The sequence below is a fragment of the Erithacus rubecula genome, assembly GCF_903797595.1.
Source record: "Erithacus rubecula genome assembly, chromosome: 6".
NCBI classification, from domain to species: Eukaryota; Metazoa; Chordata; class Aves; order Passeriformes; family Muscicapidae; genus Erithacus; species Erithacus rubecula.
In genome coordinates, this window is record NC_136688.1 from 51,470,069 (window position 1) to 51,488,169 (window position 18,101).

Sequence of the window (18,101 nt, forward strand, 5' to 3'; positions counted from 1 at the left end):
CCCGCACCGCGGCGGCGCCAGCTCCGCTTCCCTCGGAATCACGGAACGCGTCAGGCGGGAAGGGACCGCAGCGAGGTACCTGGAACAACCTCCCTGCGCAAGCAGGGTCATCCCAGAGCATGTGTTACAGGAGTGCGTCCAGACAGTTTAATATCTCCAGTGAGGCAGAAACTCCATACCTGCTCCGGGCAGCATTGCACAGTAAAGTTCTTCCTCATATTCAGATGGAGCTTCCTGTGCATCAGTTTCTGCCCGTTCCCTCTTGGTCTATTGTTCGCCACCACGGAGAAGAGCCTGGCTCCATCCTCTTGCCACCCTCCCTTCAGATACTTATACACACTGATGAGGTCCCTCTCAGTCATCTCCTCTCCAGGCTGGACAGGCCCAGCTCCCTCAGCCTTTCCTCATAGAACAGGTGCTCCAGATCCCAGTCATTCTCTGCTGTCCTCCACTGGACCTGCTCCAGGAGCTCCACGTCCCTCTTGTACTGAGGAGCCCAGAACACAAAACTCCACATTCACCTCCCCCGGGCTGAGCAGAGGGGCAGGATCACCTCCCTCGATCTGCTGGCAATGTCTTCGAATAACGCAGATCTTCACCTCATCCTGCTTCCCAAGAACGAGCGCAGCAGGTGTCCCGCGCCGGGACAATGCCAGGAAGGGCCTGTCACAGTCTGTGCGGCGTGTCCCTCAGGGAACAGCTTGTCCTGGAGGAGCGGGAGGCGCCGGCTGGCCCGTATTTATGAGGTTTGAAGCGCCTCCTGCTCTGCGGCGTTTCCTCCAGCTGCGGGAAGGACAGCGTGCTGGAGCTCCAGGGCTGTGCTCGCCCATTGTTCTGTGGCTGAGGGCGGCACTGACCGCCCAGGCTCCCGTGGCTGTGAAAGGAAAGCAGAGCTCAGAGCTTTATTGTGTGTGTTAAAATGCTTTTGTGGGATCACAGACTGCAATTACTTTCTTACTGAGTGGTTTACATAATCTGCAGGTGTGTAGATTTGCGACATGTGAGCTTTGTCACACAGGGCAAACAAAACTTCTTTGATCTTACATGGGCGGTTTTTTGCATTTAATATAGGAGCATAACTTATGGTGAAATACTGTGTTTGTCATCTCTTGCACTTAAAACTTTAAAAACCTCTTGAAATTTTAGTGAGGAAAATCTCATCTCCTTCTTTCTTTAATTTAGGATTTTGAGGCTGATATGCTAAGCAACCAGAGGCTGTGGTATCCTTATTTCTCTACATATACCCTGGAGTTGTATTTACCTATCTGAGAGGAGCAGTAGCCAAATGCCTGTACCGGATCAGGTACTCAGTGTGGAGATAGTAAATCCTATTAGAGAAAATAATAATTATTTATCTGATTTAACATAGTACACACAGATGTTTCCAGTTATTTCAGAAGTGAGAATGACAGGATGAAACAGAAGTTCAAGTGACACGTTTATCTTAGTACCTATTCTTCTTTTGAAATTTACCCAGTAGAAATGACAAGCCTTCGTGTTCGACCCTCCCGTATACTTCCGGTCTGTATCTGCATGTCCCGCCTTAATTTAATAAATTTTGGGGTCGGTTCAGAGGGATTCAGCCCGCAGCTCCAGGTGGATTGTCTGGGAAGGGAGGGCCGATCCCGCCGGGCGCGCGGCCGGCAGGGGCGGGGCCGGGCGGAGGCGGGAAAGGGCGCACGTGCTGGGAAGGGCGAGCTCGCGGGACCGCGTGCCGGGGCCCGTCCGCCGCCATCTGCCGCCGCCATGCCGCGGAAACTCACCGAGGAGCGGAGCCGGCACTGGTTCACCGTCGGCGCGGCCGTCACCGCCGTCGAGCTGCTGGGCGAGGAGGTGCAGGTCGGCCGCGCTGGCGCTTCCCCCCGGCACCCCGCACAGGAGCCGCCGATGGCTGCGGGGTGAGTGCGGGGCTGGGCCGCTGCTCTCGGTGGCCTCCCTGTCTCCTCTCCGCTGTCTGCCCGTGGCCCTCACTGTGCTGGGCGTTCCCCGGAGTCTGGGCAGCCTCCTCTGGCTCCCCTGTTCTGCGGGGCCCGGTTGTTGGATTCCATCCTCACACCCCCGGTAGTGATTGTGGCTGATGCGTTTTTGTGCGTTTAATACTTAATGTTATTTTTTGATTTGCTGCTTAAGTCTGTTGTCTCCGTCATCACTAGATGTGTTGCATGGAGGGTTTGCTTTCTCTGAAATTCATTAGCAGTTGTATCTAATCCTAATGGGATCTAATCTAATCTAATTGGTGAGCAGCTGTATCTAATCCGGTTGAAAAACTGTAGAACTGTACTAGGAAAAACTCAGTTTATTCTGTTTCAGGTGCATTGACTTAAAATTTTATCAGTGGCAAGTGATAAATGAGATTCACAAGTTTATTGCTGTCGTGACCTAATAGAAGTATTTAATTTGCCAGTATTTAAGTCAGAGGTATATTGGCATATTGTTCCTTATGCATTATTCTCAGATGGCAGAGTTTACAGGCAATCAGAAGTGTATGTGTGTTTGCATTCCAGCCAGGTACATTTGATTTTCACTGGAGTCTGGATATTGAAATCCAAAAAATACTTTTCCCCTGGATGCTGCCTGGACTGTGGCAGTGCATACTAATCTTGATACTTAGGCAAGGTGTGGTAGTGTATCCATGGCTGCCATAGAAAAGTGTTTTGTGTGCACTCCATGTAGAACTTTCCAAGATGAGCTGGTTTGGAGGTTTAGAGTTAGTGGTCGGATGGAAAGGAATTGCTTGTATTTTATTCACTGACTTCTTAAGAAAGAGTTTGAGGGAGCTGAAAACAAAAGTGTTTCTCCTCATTTGTTGAGGCTGCATGTAGCATAATTGTCTATTTCCTTCAAATATCTTATCTTGGGAAAGTCAAAACCGAAGTTATTCAGATTTTTGTAATGCTTATTTATATTTATTTGTAGTTGGATATACAATTACTGGTGGAGACCTGTCTGCCTACCACTTTTGTCTGAATTCCTAGGTAGGAATGTGTGGGTTTAAAACCAAGTTGATAATAACAGATGTGTTACTGCACATGAGTGTGTGTAATTAATGCCTTACAAAGATGGTACTGAGATTGATTGGGTCTAAAAGCTTATGTCTCCCTTAAAAAGAGATATGGAATGTGTTTGCTTCCTTTATCGATGATGTCTCGTTTTCCAAGGCTTTTAAGATTCTTTTGCTTCCTGAGCTACCTCTGGAATAGCACTATTAGTGATTGAGTTTGTTGGGGAAAGGTTGTAGAAATAGAAACTGCATAAAATGTGGTAGGAATTTCTGTCCTTAAGCAGTTAATTGATTAACTTTTTAATTTTTATTGTAATTTAACTGAAAGAGAAGAAATTTAGACTCTTAAGTCCTTTCTTGTTATCAACACAATTGTGTTCACATTAAGACAGTTAAAGGCTTAAGTGTATAAAAGGTAGTTATTCTCTCTTTTATTTCCTGCATTTCATAGGTGCACCTTTCACCAAGTTAGCACCTTTTCCAGGGTGACTTCTTGGCTTATTGCATGTTGTTTGCTTTGCTTGACACTTGTGCAGGTGGGACTTATTGCTGTCCTTGGGAATTACTGCCACTCACCTTTCTGCCACCAGAGTGGTTTGTGTTGGTTTCCTGCCTGTTGCAGAAATATCTGCTGACTCAGGGTAAGGGACAATGTAGTTTTAGAACACCTCATGTAAATTGTGTAGGGCATAAATAAAAAATACTTAAAGAAGCAGTTGCATGGTTCTTGGACAGTGATCTCCCACAGGGTACTGGTGACTGGCCTTGCAGCTGTCTTACTCCTGTCTGAGGTAGCTGAATTATAAGGGTAAACAGAATACTAGAAAATGGCTTGTTTCAGCTGGTGAGCTGAATAACAGGTTTTCTTGGCAGCATATTGCAGTAAACACAATAGAATTTCTTCAAAATATGTTTAACATTTTTAGTTCAGCTTCTTATTCTTACACCATTGTTTTTTCTATGCTTTTCTCTGCTTTTTAACTAGAGAGAGTATATAGCAATTTAGTCAGGAGTAAGTGCTTGTGCTCCACGAAGTTACCCCACATTTCAATATTTGAAAAAATGACCAAAGTGAGGCCTTAGAGGATGGCATTTTCTCAGCCTTTTTTTCTTTTCCTGTACCTTCTGCAGTTCTCCTTTGCTTTCTCCTTGTCCTTTCCCCCTAAATGCAGACACTAGAACTGGATGCAGTAATCTCAATAAAACGTGCATATAAAAAGTAGGTGAGCCTTTTTGTGCATTTCCCCAGCATTGCATAAGGATTTAACATTGAATTGGCTGTGAAATCTACCTATATTTTTAAACTGTTGTGTGGCAACTGTCTTTTAGAATATGATGTACTTGATGGTCCCTGTTTCTGAACTTGGAAAAATGCATTTGCTCATGGTAAAATGAAATTGATGTGAAGTTTATGAAGCGTGGGGATGTTGTATCTGGGGTTATCTTTTTGCTTTTGTTTGTTTTCCCTAGCCATTTTTGATGACTGATAAGGTAAGTGGATCTTCCATATTACTGGCCTTTCATTTTCCATAAACAAAAATTTGGAAGCTGCATTTCTAGAGGTTTCCTTTTTTTTTTTTAACTTATTTTTCAGATAGAAAGTTGTGAAGATAACCATTTTAAGACATAAACTTACATGAATTGCCATTGTGGGAATCTTACACATTTGAACACTTCAAAGATATCTGAAACCAGCATTATGGATATTAATTCTCCATATTCTAGGGATAGTAATATTAATCCTGCCAATGCCTTTTCAATACTCTGTACCTGTTACCCTCCTTCTGTAGCAAGGTGCTTGACATTTAATACTTGAGGAAGTTTTATCACTGTGAAAAAACTTTTCTTTGACTCCCTTGCTGCTCTCACACAGGGATTAGATTAGAACTGCAGGAGAGGAATCTCCAACTCCTTGTGCTGCATCAGTAGGGCAGAGTAAGTTTAAAAAAGTGTTTTTGTTATTAATCCACAAACTGATAACTGACAAGGAGAGAGCAAAGAGTTTATAGCAGCTCTGAGTGCAGATATACTTGTGAAACTTCATGTACTTCATTAATAGGAGGTAGAAGGGCTAATTATTTTGCTATTGAACTGCAGCTTTTATTATTTTAAACCTGTTAGAAATTTTTTTGCTCTAGTCCTCCAATGCTTTCTCCTTTAGGTGGATGTAGGAGTTCTCATTTTTTTATCTTCTGTGTATCTTATGTTTTACTTTTCTACATGAAATGTTCTCTATATCATAAGATTTTTAAAGGCTTTTAAAAATAATTGAAAATATTTAAAAGAGTTTAGTAAATGATTGGGCAATTTGTTCATCCGATTTATGTGGCATTATTAGTAAATTTTTTCTGGAATGGGGGTTACAGATATGGAGCATAAAATGCCTTGAAGTTGTGTTGCAATGAAACACTAGTGAATGAAAATGAAATCTGGATGATTTCTTCAGTATGTTTAATACCAGAGAAAGCAGTTTTGTTTATGAAATAGTGTATTCTGTGTATTGGACCATGTGAGTCTTGCCTATTTTTTCTGATCTGGCAGACAGATCAAAAGGAAACACAGAGAAGAGGTTATATAAAGCATGTAAAAACTTGTTACAGTGATAGGAGCAGGAGCACAATTGGAAATATAGCCAGCTGAGTTCTGGCATACGTTTTCATTGATTTTCTGCTCTAATTGCCTGCTATGTATGTGATTAATCTTGTAAAACTTTGTGAACCCACAGTGATAGATCATGGCAGCTAAGATATATTAAATTTTGTTATGTGTGGATTTAGAGTGAATACACCTTGTGTGTTGGAAATCATCTGTTGACTCCTTGGCTATTACAGAGAAGTACCGCCTGATTTGATCAAAATGTTAAAGGCTTAATGCAGAATTTGGGTTTGAGTAGCTTTCAGTAAGTCAAATGAAAAATGGCTATTTAAAATTAAATAATTAAATAATTTTAAAAAATAATAGAGAGCTAGTTGTTAAATGCTGTTAAACATCCAGTGGTTTTGTTTAGCTGTCTGCCCTCACATACTTCAGCATGTGCAGAGTATAGTTCAGAAAAAAAATACAGAAAGAGTACATGGAGCATAAATTCTGTCAGTGTTTTCATGCAATTTATTCTTGAAGTTAAGAATAAGCGCCAAAATATATTTGCCAGTTTATTTAACTGATGTTATATTAAACTGTTTCTTTACACAGTATAAAGTCCCCATAGAGCCTAAAAGCTCTGTGACAAACACAGAAGTTTTTGTCAAACGCTCTGTGGATTGATCCTCTTCCAAAATATGAAAAGCAATCTTTTTTGTTGTTTAAATACTTCTAGCTCTATATGGCTAAAGATTAAAATGATTTAGAGTTTTTTCAGAAACCTCTACATTTTTTATTAAAAGGGCTTCAAACACAACAACTCTTAAGAAACTATAAAGATAAAAGGTGAGTTGATACTTAAGTTACTGCATACTAGCTATCACAAAGCTTTTTAATTTCTAAACCTGGAATAAAAAGGACAGTCACATTTATTACTCCTTTGTGTCTGGATGGCAGTTACAAGAAAGGAATGTGGACAGCTACATAACTTTTTGAAAAAAACACAAACCAACTTAACTTGATGGGTAGTAGTAGGGTAGATTCCAGATCCTGTGGGAGAAGGTGGGAAACATGCCTTGTGTGTTTTTGTCGACATAACTTGAGACCGTGGGGATTTCATCTTTGTCCGACTTGTTGGAGCCGTCACCACGCGCACTAAAGTGTTCAGAGCAGTTTGTGTTCCATGAATCTACCAGCTGCTCTGCTTGGTTTTCCCTCTCAATGGTGGTAAGAAAATCTTTTAAAACTTGCTTGAATATGTAGACTATTTCCCAGGGTAAAACATCGTTTTCTGCCAAAATTTCCCGAAATCTAGGAAAGAAACCAAATGTTGAAATCTAATCATCGGCACTGAAAACTTTTCTCTTTCCTCTTTGGTCATTTGGGGGTGAGGGAGGAGGAAATGACATGAGTTGTGGTGTAATTTTTTTCCTTGCTGCCACATTTCCCCACTCACCTCCCCCAGATGATTGTAGGAGGAAAAGAGCTCTCACAATGCACTGGATGTGCTCCAGCTATTGTGGATTGAAAGCAGTTGTGATTGAGTAGCCTTCTTTTTTAATTTTTTTTTTTTTTCTTTGGCCCATCTGGGTAACTTGATTTAAACTGACTTTGCCCTTAGGTGTATTCTGGGCTTTAAAAGGCAAATGGACTTGGTCTGTCATTTCTGAGTCTTTAGAAAATGTACTTAAAATGCAGGCATAGGAGAATTTTTCTTCATAAAATGCATGGAGGGTTTGTTTTTTTTTTTAATTTATTTTTTAATTTACATTGATTTTCAAATTTTTAAGAGCTTTCTGATATTGTAGGCAGTAAGGCTGGATTTCTGTATAATAGTGCATTGCTGTAGTCCTGTAATTGGATGTTTAGCTATTGGGTTGCTATTTAATAAGTAGTAGGGATAAGTAACAGGAAAAATGGGAAATATCAAAAGGTTGTATGAAATTTCCTTTGTTTGGATTAGACCAGGAAAATCCTGATTTAAAACTTCCTTCAAGTGCAGCATATTAAAGTGAAGATGTAATTTCTAAAATAACTAAAAATGTGCTCCAACTGCTGGTCATTGCTGCTTCTGAAGAGCAGAGCCAGATACAAGCTTCAATTAGGTAGAGAAACATCTTACTGGTGATAGAGAACTCAGAGTCAGGAAAATATAAAACAATTACCTGCTTAGAACAGTCCCTGTTTGGCAAGGCTGGATTTGTGAGCACAGAAGTTCAAGCTGCCTTTGCTCAGTAGCTGGAATTGTTGCTTGAGGGTTTTGGTAGTTCTTGAGCCAGTTGTAATCCATGCCAGTTTTCTGGACTTTCTGTTCATTTTCAATCTCTTGCACTAATCTTTCACGCTCTTTCAGGTGCCATTTCAACTCCCTCAGTAGCGTTTTTGTAACTACTTCTGATCCAGGACATCTTGTGGATTTGTAGGAATCAGTTTTTGACCATTTCATCCAGCCAAAGAGTGGCATTTTTAAGCTGGGGAGAAGGGAAAAAAAAGAACTTGGCTTGTGTCTGTGTAGCTGACCAGTTCTTTCTTTACCTGTCGACTTCTTCTTCGGAACTGAATATTTTTAAGGAAACCTTATTAATGATCCTAGAATAGTTTGCTGTACAAAATCACCAGGCCATAATGAAATATGACAAGCCTTGCACCTTGTAATATTTCCTGTCTCTTTTCTGAGTTAACATATTCTGTGAAATTTACAGCATTTGAAAGTACGTATCTGTCATCCTGGAAATATTTCAAATTTTATCCATATCTTATCTGTAGTATACATGATAATAAAAAATAGGGAAGAAACCCCTAAACCCCATCACGCAAACTGACAAAAAGCCCCTCTAACCCCACAAAAAACTTAATAAGAACACTCTCTCCCAGCAAAACACAAACCCCCAAACCTCCAGAACTTGGACTTACACGTATATTTAAAAATGAGATTAATTAGTAGTAGTGCTGGAACTCTGCTTGATCTGGTTTTACAACTTATATATCAATTTTTATTTTGAATATTTTAGTTATTGTTCATATAATCTGGAAACAGAAATGGGGTAGAATAGACTTCTGAATTGCATTTAGTAGCAAATCATGCACAAACAAGCATGCAAATTGGAATAAAAAAACATAAATTACCTTTGCAGTTGTCTGTGAACAGTGTTGTTTCAGGTGAGTTTGCTTGAAGGTCTCTTATTCTAGCATATCCCGTTTGTAGGTTGTTAGTACTGCTGGAAGAAAACAAGGGTTTTTTTTTCTCTTTTTCCTATTTTCTTTTTTTTTTTCATTTACTCAAACTGTGCCCAGAAAAAATGACTTTCTGTACTGAATATGACAGTTTAAGTTTTTCTGCTTTTAAGGTTCTTTTTCATCCTCTGTACTGGAGAGAAGCAGTAATCCATTTAACCTAACATGGTCTCTCAAATACTTTCTACCAAGTCCATTAAGATCTCCTACCTTTGAATTGAGTTTTGCCGATGGCAGCGATTTGAAAAAAGATGGTAACAATTTCAAATGCTTGTTGCTAAATCCATCCAAATGTATTGTTGGTAGTGAGATGAACAATGATAGTCTGAAGCAACTACAGACGTGCTTGTAGCTAAAGTTAAAGCTGTCGTATGATGTGATGCTTGGCTGTGCATAGCTGTAGGTCACAGTTTAGAGCTGTATTTTTATGCCCATAGAGTGCTAAAAATAACTATGTTGCTTTTATCATCAAACTAAACTTTCAGGCCATTGAGATGCTGGAAGACTTATCTCCCATTAGAGGGGGATCAGGCTGTTCTGCTGTCATTTTTAAACAGCTAAGAATAGTTTTTTTCTAGTAAAGATCATCTAAAGCTTTTGTTAAGTGAGTGTTGACAGAAAAGAGGTATTTGACAGTTGCTTAGGATTTGGTTGCTACATTAAATGCTTGTTCCAGATGAATTTCATCAATCTCATGGTTCTATACTTTTTCATTACTCTGCATAGCTGTTAACATTTTTAATTAACATTTCAAATATATTTAAAGAAGCCAGGCTGTAACACCTACAGTGTGCCATGAAAGACACGTTAATCTAATTACAGGAATAGAATGATAAGGAGATGCAAATTGAGGTCAAACTGATTTAAAAAGCCCGGAATTGTAAGTCTTACCATAGGCATTGCTTCTCTCTCAACTGGCTGTCAGCTGCCTGCTCCCTGTTTCCTGGATGAGTATTTTGAGCATGTCCATTTTTAAGGCTCATTCTCGGGGATGGCACTGTGCACACTAAAGGTCGCTGAAGGAGCCATTTTCCGTTCCAGTTAGCCAGTCTCTTCCTATTAATCTAAGCAGTAGCCATGGTGTAAGAAATGCTGCCTTTCTCCTTGCCCTTGTTTTAATGACTGTCTTTGGCCCTCTTAAGTATCTTTCATTCTTGCTTTTCTCCCTCCAATGGTGTGTTGAGCAGTTGGGAGAACAAAGGTTCTCTGAATTTGTTCTAGATGTCATACAACATAAAAGATGACGTGTATGGCTGTTATTAAAGCTGATACTACTTATACATTGGAAAAATTCAAATGTCAGTATTAATCGTCTTCAGCTGGAAGGTTTTCACATTGCATTGTATGTGGTACTATGAAAAAGGAAGGGAGCTAGGTTTATGATGACAGAACTGTCCTGACAGATTTTCAGATGAAATTAAAATGCTCCTTGCCACCTCCTTTACAGCACAGTTAACATGTCACCACTTTTTTCCACTGTATCAATCTGCCAGTAAACTGCTGTACAGTGTAAAACCATTATAGCGTCTTTGCAAATTAGAGATGTATACTGGAAGGTGTGCAGGGTCATTAAATGACAAACCTACAACTTCTATTTTTCAATCTAATCTTTGGTTGCATCATTGAAGATTCAAGGCAGGATCCTGAGGATCATGTTTATCTTTCCATTGGTAGGAGGGTATTGAAGCTGAAAATTTGTATTGCTTCTACTTTTGTATGCAGTTCAGCTGTGTGAAGAGGTTTGTGTGGGGCTGGCACTGGGAACTGGACCTCAAAGGTAGAACAGTAGTTAAGACAGTTAAGATGTATCTTAGAAGTATTGCTTTTAGTTTTTTTTTTTAAGAAGTTGGTACTAAAAAGCAGTTTGTTCAAAGTCAGCTCAATTTAACCAAATATTACACTGATGTAAGCATCCAGGCATGATAAATGGTGAGAAGGTTGGAGGAGAAGCTTCTTTTCTTTGGAAAATTTTATGGTATCTGTACCATCTGAGATTCTGTGGACTCTAGTAATTAAAAGGGACAAGAAGTACATCTCTCTTTATCCCAGCCAGGTCCAGAACAGTTACAAATAAAGGTTAACTGTGCTCCCATCACCTGAGCAGAGAGAGATTTAATAAAATAATTTATCCACTGCTAGCAGGTTGAGTGGTTTCATTTATAAGTACAGTGCCACTCTTTGGGTTTAATCAACTTCATAGTGTATTTTTCTTTTGATTTGACAGAGCAGCTCACTCTGTCTCATTTCAGGAAACAGACAGATGGTGAGTCTACCTCTTCTGATCACTTCAGACAGCATTTGGCTACTGCTTTTGGTTTTTTAACAATTATGAGTGAAATTTTACATGAGCCTACACAAGAGGCCTCTTGGTAAGACTCCTTGTTTGGTTTTTTGCTGTGGCAGTGAACAACAGAATAATTTTCTTTTAGCAGCATTAACTGACAGAACTTTGTGTAAGGTGTCATTGCATCCTGGTGCACAGATGAATAAAAACTGGACATGTTTGAAGCTGATTTCTTCCACTTGGATTGTCTGTGGCATTAATGTCTTTGGTGCTGATGACACCTCTCTTAATAGGCAGAGGAGTTACAGGCATCAATTTGAAATTGAGGCAATCCTACTTTTTATACTTATATTCATGAGCATTCTTCTAAATTCAGAGCAGTCTCTTACTTGCATTTTATTTTTCTCAGAGTTGATTTAATCTGGATTTTACCAAATTTGTAACCAAATGCAAAAAGAGAAAGCTCATCAGCAGCTCATCTTCTACATGAGTCTGGTTCTTTGAAGCCCAGCAGTTCATCCCACCAACATAAAATCCCAGAGCAGCAGACAGTAAAATGGAGGATTTGGGCTGTTTTATCTGGGCATTTGTGCTTGTTTTGTTTCTTGGGTTTTAACTGTGGATAAGGGGCAGAACTATTAGTTTGACAGATATGAAATATTTCTGAATTGTTGAGTTCCATAGTCTATCTAAATCTAAATAATAGCATTTGAATTTTTCAAGATTTCTCAAGGTTGTTTTAGTGCTCTCCCTCCTTCTTTCCCCAGCTCCACAGCTAGTTAAGGTTTTAAATTAATTGCACCTGAGGAAGAGCAGTGCAAGGTTTTTAAAATGCTTAAATATGAAGACTTTATCACTAAATCTAGCACATTACATTTTAGAATAGCTCTCTTACTGTTAAAAAAGCATGCACCTCACTGATTCTTAGATTCTTGAAATAACAAGTAGTGACTTTGTGAAATCTGTATTTTAGTTTTTAATAGGTTGCATTTATTCTGAATTCTAGTCTGTTTTTGCATCTGAAACATGACTTTTGAATGCCAGTACATGATTTCATAAAAATTAGTCTATTTGTGCAGGTGGGACTAACCATTTATATAGAAAGACAGTTTCCTGTTGAAAGGAAAGTAATTTTTAGTATGTCCTTCACTAAACCCAGTGGAAGGTTATTTACTGTCATGGCAAATGTTCAGTTATGTAAAGTGTCACATTATTTTAGTTTCAGAAGAGAAGCTTTGAAACAGTCCACTGTACGTATCTTACTAAAATTGTACAGCAGGATGTTGTTCTGCATGTTATGAGGCTAAGTGTTTTTTTTTCAAGTGATTTCCCCCCTCCCCAAAGATCTGTGAATAGGTGAATAGTTTGTGTGCGTGACAGAAGCCATGACTCGGGGCAGTCCTTCTCTTGTGATCTGTGAAATGGGTGACACTAGTTTTATGTTCAACTTCTAGTCCCATGTGCACAGGATTTTTTGTGTTAAATGAGGCAGAACATAGATAAGCAGAAAGTACATCTAGAAGAATTTTTGAAAACAGGAGAGTTGGATGTTTCAATTTTGTCTCCAAGATAGACATGTTCTAGCAGTTACATGGTCTTGAATAGAAGCTTCTGCCCCAAAATTAAGTGTTTATTAGATTTTTTTTTTTTTTTTTTAAGCTGGATAAGCAGGCATCTTAATTCTTGGAATTTTTTGCATGGTTGCATATTTCTTTATAAGTCAGGTATGCTGCATAAACAATTTTAAAATTGTTTTCAGGGAATAAGACTGCATGTATCTGTTAGTTTTGGTTATTATGCTTTGGTTATTATTTCAAATGCTCAAATACAAATATTTACACAGTATGCTCTGTTATGATGCCTTGTTGACTTATTAGAGGTCATTCTATAGCTTGAAGAAAAGAAAGACCTTTCTCTAGCTCAATTTGTTTAAAGAAAGGCACCCTCAGTGTATTTGAAAGCATTTACAGTTGAATGTGTCAACAATTTTTGATGTTGAACTGTTTCCCTTCTAGTAATTCTCTTAAAGTGGCAGCTGTTCATGTTTAAAAATACCTTGTTCCAATCAATTGCTCAAAATTAGTTTGACTGGGCATATGTACCAAGACTACTCATATTTCAGAAAAATGTTACAGTAGTTAAACCACATCATACAGAAGAAAGAAAGAATGCTGTTAAGTGGTAAGACAGTGTTAATTATTTTCTGAGAAGAGGCATGTACCTCATTGCCTTGATGGAAAGGGTCCTGCTGGCCACTGCTTGTCAGGCTTGAAGTCCTGTCTGCTGCTTCTGTGAGTGTTTCTGGAAATAGTTAGGTCTTGGAGTGTACACACCTACATGGGTAGATCTGAGGAGGTAGCAAGAGTTATTTTTTGAGTGAAGTCATTGACTGATTGTGTTCTCAGCACTTTGTGTGTGTTTTTCCACTTGGGTTGAACAGAATGTCACATATTTGCAGGTTCAGCCATAGAAATTTGGCTGATTTTGAGGATGAAATATTCCCTTGATATGAATAAGATCAAATTCACCTACTTTTTAAATTGAGGGGCAAGGAAGAAAACATAGAATATTTAAAATCTCCTATATTTCCTTCAGTTAGTGACTTCAAATTTCAGTGATCATACTAATTACAAAAATGCTCTTTACTGCCTCTTGATTTGGTAGAGTTTGGACTGTTTGGGATGTGCAGTTGAAAAGGCTGGAATCTCAGAAGCCTAAGGAATATATACTGTAATGTGGCAGATGTACCAGAGGTGGGTTTTGACTGTCAGGAGGAATAGAAATGGGAAAAAGTAACTGGTGTATGGGACAGACAGGTGATTCATAAGTAGAATCCAGAATCATTTGTGTTGCTCTTTTTTAGCTTGGAATGGATTTGAATTTCCAAATCTTGTTATTCTTCTGCTGTCAGCAGATTTGTTGAAAATCATTAGATTTTCACCTAAGGGAAATTTCTTTGTTTATCCAGGTATATATAGGAAGGTATCTCCCACTGATGTCATATTAATGATTACTTAGAAGGATGGTATCATTCTGGTGATTTAGGAGAGCTCCATAGGGCCTCATAATATTTTTTTCCATTTTGCATAAAACCTCCATTATTTTGTAAGCTTCTAATTTTCTTATATAGAAAAGTATATCATAAAAGCATCAATAAATGATATAGTGAAACTTATTTGTTCATTTCATGTTCCCATATGTAATTTTCCAGTTGCATATAATTTTCCTGAAGACTGGAGCCTGATTTGGTATGTCAAGTGTGCAATGTTTATTCCTAATGACTGGCTATTAAATATTTTGTTTATTCATTGTGTAGCCTGAGGTTCATTTACTGCATGCTGTTTCCTGGAGACAGAAAACCTAATTCTTGAAATAAAATATTCAGATGTCCAAACAGAAAAAAAAAAATCTGTTCTCACAAATGACTGAGGTCATGCTGTCCTCATTTTCCTCAAACTGTGCAGGCACACACATCTATTATCATCTATATCTATATCATCTGTATCTATATGGATGTGTATATATACATGCATACTTCTGGGAGCCTGTTTTGAAAAGCTTAAGACTCTTAAAATTCCAAGATGTATAAGTAGTTAATAAGTTTATTTGTTCCTTAACTGATTTCAGCTACTGCTTAAATACTGATGCATCTGCAAGATCTTAATTGCAAGCAAGGAGCACAGTCCCACCTTTCCCAACCTTAACCACTTAGTGGGATTTTCCTGTTTGTGATTTGCTTGCTGTTGCTTTGGGCTCTGGCAGTCAAGCAATTCCTGCTCCTCTGTGACAGCACTTACTGCTTGCCCTGGATGGCTTTTCTCTTCTTGGAGAAATAAGTATGTCCAGTGTACTCTGTGAGGCTGCAGGTTTATGGAAGTGAAAAAAATAAGTGGTTATATCAGTAAAAAATCTGTATATTATGTACATACAATGCTACCCGTGACATTGTGTAGCCAAGCTTCATTTTCAGCTACTGAATGCTTGATTTTGTTACCATTATTGAATTTTTGGGTTTTGTTTGTGTTTAATATACACTCAGTGGAATAACCTACATTGCAGTCAGACATCCTGTGTGCTAATTTTTCCTACATATTTTCTCAGATTCAGACTTTTTGAGGAATGTTTTAAAGGGGTTTGAGTGATGGAAGTTGGATGTAGGCAGCTGTAGCAGATGTAGCCATTGTGCAGATGCATCCAATCCTGCTGAACCTTGCATTAAGAAATACTTGAGGTCTGGAGGAAATTACTTTAACTCCACCCTTGAAATATTGTTAAAATTAGACCAGAAGTTGTTTCCTAGTTTTTTTGCAGCAGTAGGTGCTAAATACTTGGTGTTCCATTCTGAGCTGGACTGAGTGAATTGTCTGTAGCAGAGCCAAGCTGGCACAGTTTGCCTTGGCACAGAAGGTGAGTGCTCTGTGGCATCAAAACCTTGGGAATTTCCCTCTGTTGAGGGCTTTGTGATGTAGTGCCATGTTAAAAATCTCATATTGTGTCAGTGTTTTTGGAGTCAGCATTTCCTGGTTTTGGGTCAAGAAATAAGCACTTCCACAGCACTATCCTTTCATAAAGCATAGAAACAGATTTTCTCTGCCCTAGTGAATTGCTGCATAGGTAAGGCTTGCACAGGGCCCAGAGTTGAAGTTAATGTGCAGAACTGTAGTTTTGACCCCTAATTTGTATTTAGTTAAAAAAAAAGCCCACCTTTGATGTTTTCGAAACTGTTCTGTCTTTAAGTTCACCTGTGTTTAATAACCATACAATCATTGTTTACATGCTACTTTATTTTCTGGTGAATTTCATGTGAAGTTCTTCACATTGTTTATGTACAAGTGACTTTTAAAAATAATATTTCATTATATTTATATCATAATTAACATTTCTTGTGTACAATAGATTTCCATAAAATTCAATGATCAGGTGATAGTGTTAATTTTTTTCCCTGACCACCATAATTTTTTGGCTTACAGTCAAATTTTTTTTCCTCAAAGCAGTGAGATGATAGTTTCCTGCTGTCTACTTCCCCTGTCTCCAATGAATCATGCAAGAATTGAATGCATTTTCCTAATTGTATGTGTTAAGAATTGAAGAAACAGAGTTATTTCATCTTTGTTTAAAAGAAATTGTAGTCTTTCATTAGAACAGAAATTCTGAGGTATTGAAGCTTTAAAGGATGTTATTTTGGGAGCTCAGTCTTCTTGGGTCTGAACAAAAAGATGTAATGTGGCATTTTCCTCAGGCTAACAGCTAAATGCATAAATTTTTTGCCTGAATTTTGTTCATTGAAATAGTTCCTGCATAACATGGGAGCTTCCTGTTTAATGCTGTTATTTCCACAGATCCCAAAGACTTGGATTAGGAAGTATTTATTGATTTATAATTTCTTTCCTCTTCAGACTGAGTATCTCAGAGAATACTGGAAATGAATATGCTAAAAAATACAGACAAGCAGAGGAGCAAGAGCTGAATGTAGCTGGGAATTATCATCTTGTCTATAAACCAGGTAAAAAAAGAAATAAAATTACTTAGTTCCTATTAAAAACTCAGATATACTTGTCCTTTTTCTCTCTGTTGTCTTGTCATTGCCTCCCTCTCTAAACTGAATGTGCTTGTTTGTTTATTGATGTATGTCCATTAGTTTGTTATATATAAAGCATGGTATTAAAAAGTAATCTCATTTTCTGGAAACCACAGTGTGTAATGCTGTTGCATAGATAAATGTGCATACATCTGGCTTGCTGTGTTCATAAATGTAGAAATGTGATTGAAACAAATCTGCAAGGAAAAGATACCACTCATTAGATTCATGCCTTTGTTCTGTTTTCCCATTTTCTATTCATATTTCTCTGTGTACTTGATTGTTGCTTTGAGTTGCCTTTAGAGAGAAATTGGATTGCACTTCTTTTCTAGGAGCTCTGGTAAAAGCACTGTGAGGCTGTCTCACTTGTCAGGGCAGCTCAGCTTCAAACTCCTACTGTGCCTCTTAATTTCCAGATTTGTTAATGTAGCTGATTTCCTGAGAAAAGGACATTTATATTTCATCTGTTCTATGTGTCATTCTCTTAATACTTTCTGTGTATCTTTGTCATATTTTAGTATGCCAGCAAATGGAGAAATTTTCTTGAAATTACTGTCCTTCAGGGCATCTGCAAATTCTCTGGCCTCTGAAACTCAGGCTGATGAAGCCACTAGTGGGATTTGTCATCAGCTGAGACACAGTAGGGGCATTTGGCCAGTTCACCATGTGCAGTGCACCTTGTTCTGTCCTAACCACAAAATACTGCCTCTTCTTCCCTTGATGTTAAATAAAATTTGTGTGAGAGGAAGTATTAAAAGGTGGAAATGGGGGAATAAAGAGACTGGAAGAAGCTTCCAGTGTTGTCATTCAGGAGTGACTTTTCCCTAATTCTTCATGTGCTTCACTAGCAAAGGAGAGACAGCAACAAGTTGAGTAAGATTAAGTTCTCTATATGTTTCTTTAATAATACAGTAGTATTGATTAACACAAGGAAATACCATAGCTCATTTAGTGTCTTTTACCTATTAAATCAGAATCTTGTATAAAGTAAACTTTAGCAGCACTAGTGGCCTGCATGACTTTGAATGAGACTGATGCTAGCAGTGTTCCTTCTGCTAAAGAGACAGGATTATAACTTAGGTTTTTTTAGGAAATATTTCTATGTAGTCATCCTGGTACTTTATTTTATAAATACCTGTTTTCTTTTGGTCTACTCTAAAATATTTGTCCTTGAAATTTTACCTTCTAATATTCTTGCCTTCCAGTTTTAACTTACTGAAACAGCATCTAGTTGTCAAACAACCTTTAAAAAAATACTGAAGTATTGACATATTACATAATTTCTTATTAATCCATTAGATATTTTCCTCAGTTCCTTCCCCCCCTCCCTCCTGTTCTGTTCTTTGTCTGTCTCATTGTCTGGACTCTGAGTTGCTTCAGGAGCTGTTCTGTGCAGTGTTGATGCCTGCCTGCTCTCATCAGTG

General features: G+C 38.4%; 2 protein-coding genes across 4 annotated transcripts in view; one reads left to right on the forward strand and one right to left on the reverse strand.

Annotated features, from left to right (window-relative positions):
* The first annotated feature begins 1,744 nt into the window (after window positions 1–1,744).
* The window catches only part of TDRD9 (tudor domain containing 9), a 61,932-nt gene continuing 45,575 nt past the window's right edge, over window positions 1,745–18,101 (forward strand). Inside the window, exons 1-2 of the mRNA XM_079308877.1 lie at window positions 1,745–1,898; window positions 16,496–16,602. Coding sequence (XP_079165003.1) covers window positions 1,747–1,898; window positions 16,496–16,602 — 259 coding nt within the window. The 5' untranslated portion in view covers window positions 1,745–1,746. The remainder of the gene's footprint in view (window positions 1,899–16,495; window positions 16,603–18,101) is intronic.
* RD3L (RD3 like) lies at window positions 6,381–9,197 on the reverse strand. Of its 3 annotated transcripts, none has more exons than XM_079309523.1 (4): window positions 9,026–9,197; window positions 8,708–8,796; window positions 7,747–8,052; window positions 6,381–6,892 (listed from the first exon to the last, which is right to left on the reverse strand). In XM_079309523.1, exons 3-4 carry the CDS (start codon window positions 8,043–8,045, stop codon window positions 6,595–6,597), a joined length of 597 nt encoding a protein of 198 aa, XP_079165649.1. In that variant the 5' UTR covers window positions 8,046–8,052; window positions 8,708–8,796; window positions 9,026–9,197; the 3' UTR covers window positions 6,381–6,594. The 3 variants fall into 3 exon arrangements, with proteins under 3 accessions (XP_079165649.1, XP_079165647.1, XP_079165648.1); XM_079309521.1 differs by having other exon boundaries at window positions 8,708–8,799; XM_079309522.1 differs by having other exon boundaries at window positions 8,708–9,197.

What these genes read in the sequence shown, in the direction of transcription:
- RD3L (XM_079309523.1), bottom strand. Translation starts at nt 8,045, where the DNA reads ATGCCACTCTTTGGCTGGATGAAATGGTCAAAAACTGATTCCTACAAA. An exon ending in ACAGGGACTGTTCTAAGCAG is followed by an intron (nt 6,893 to 7,746) that starts GTAATTGTTTTA and finishes TTTCTTTCCTAG; the next exon opens with ATTTCGGGAAATTTTGGCAG.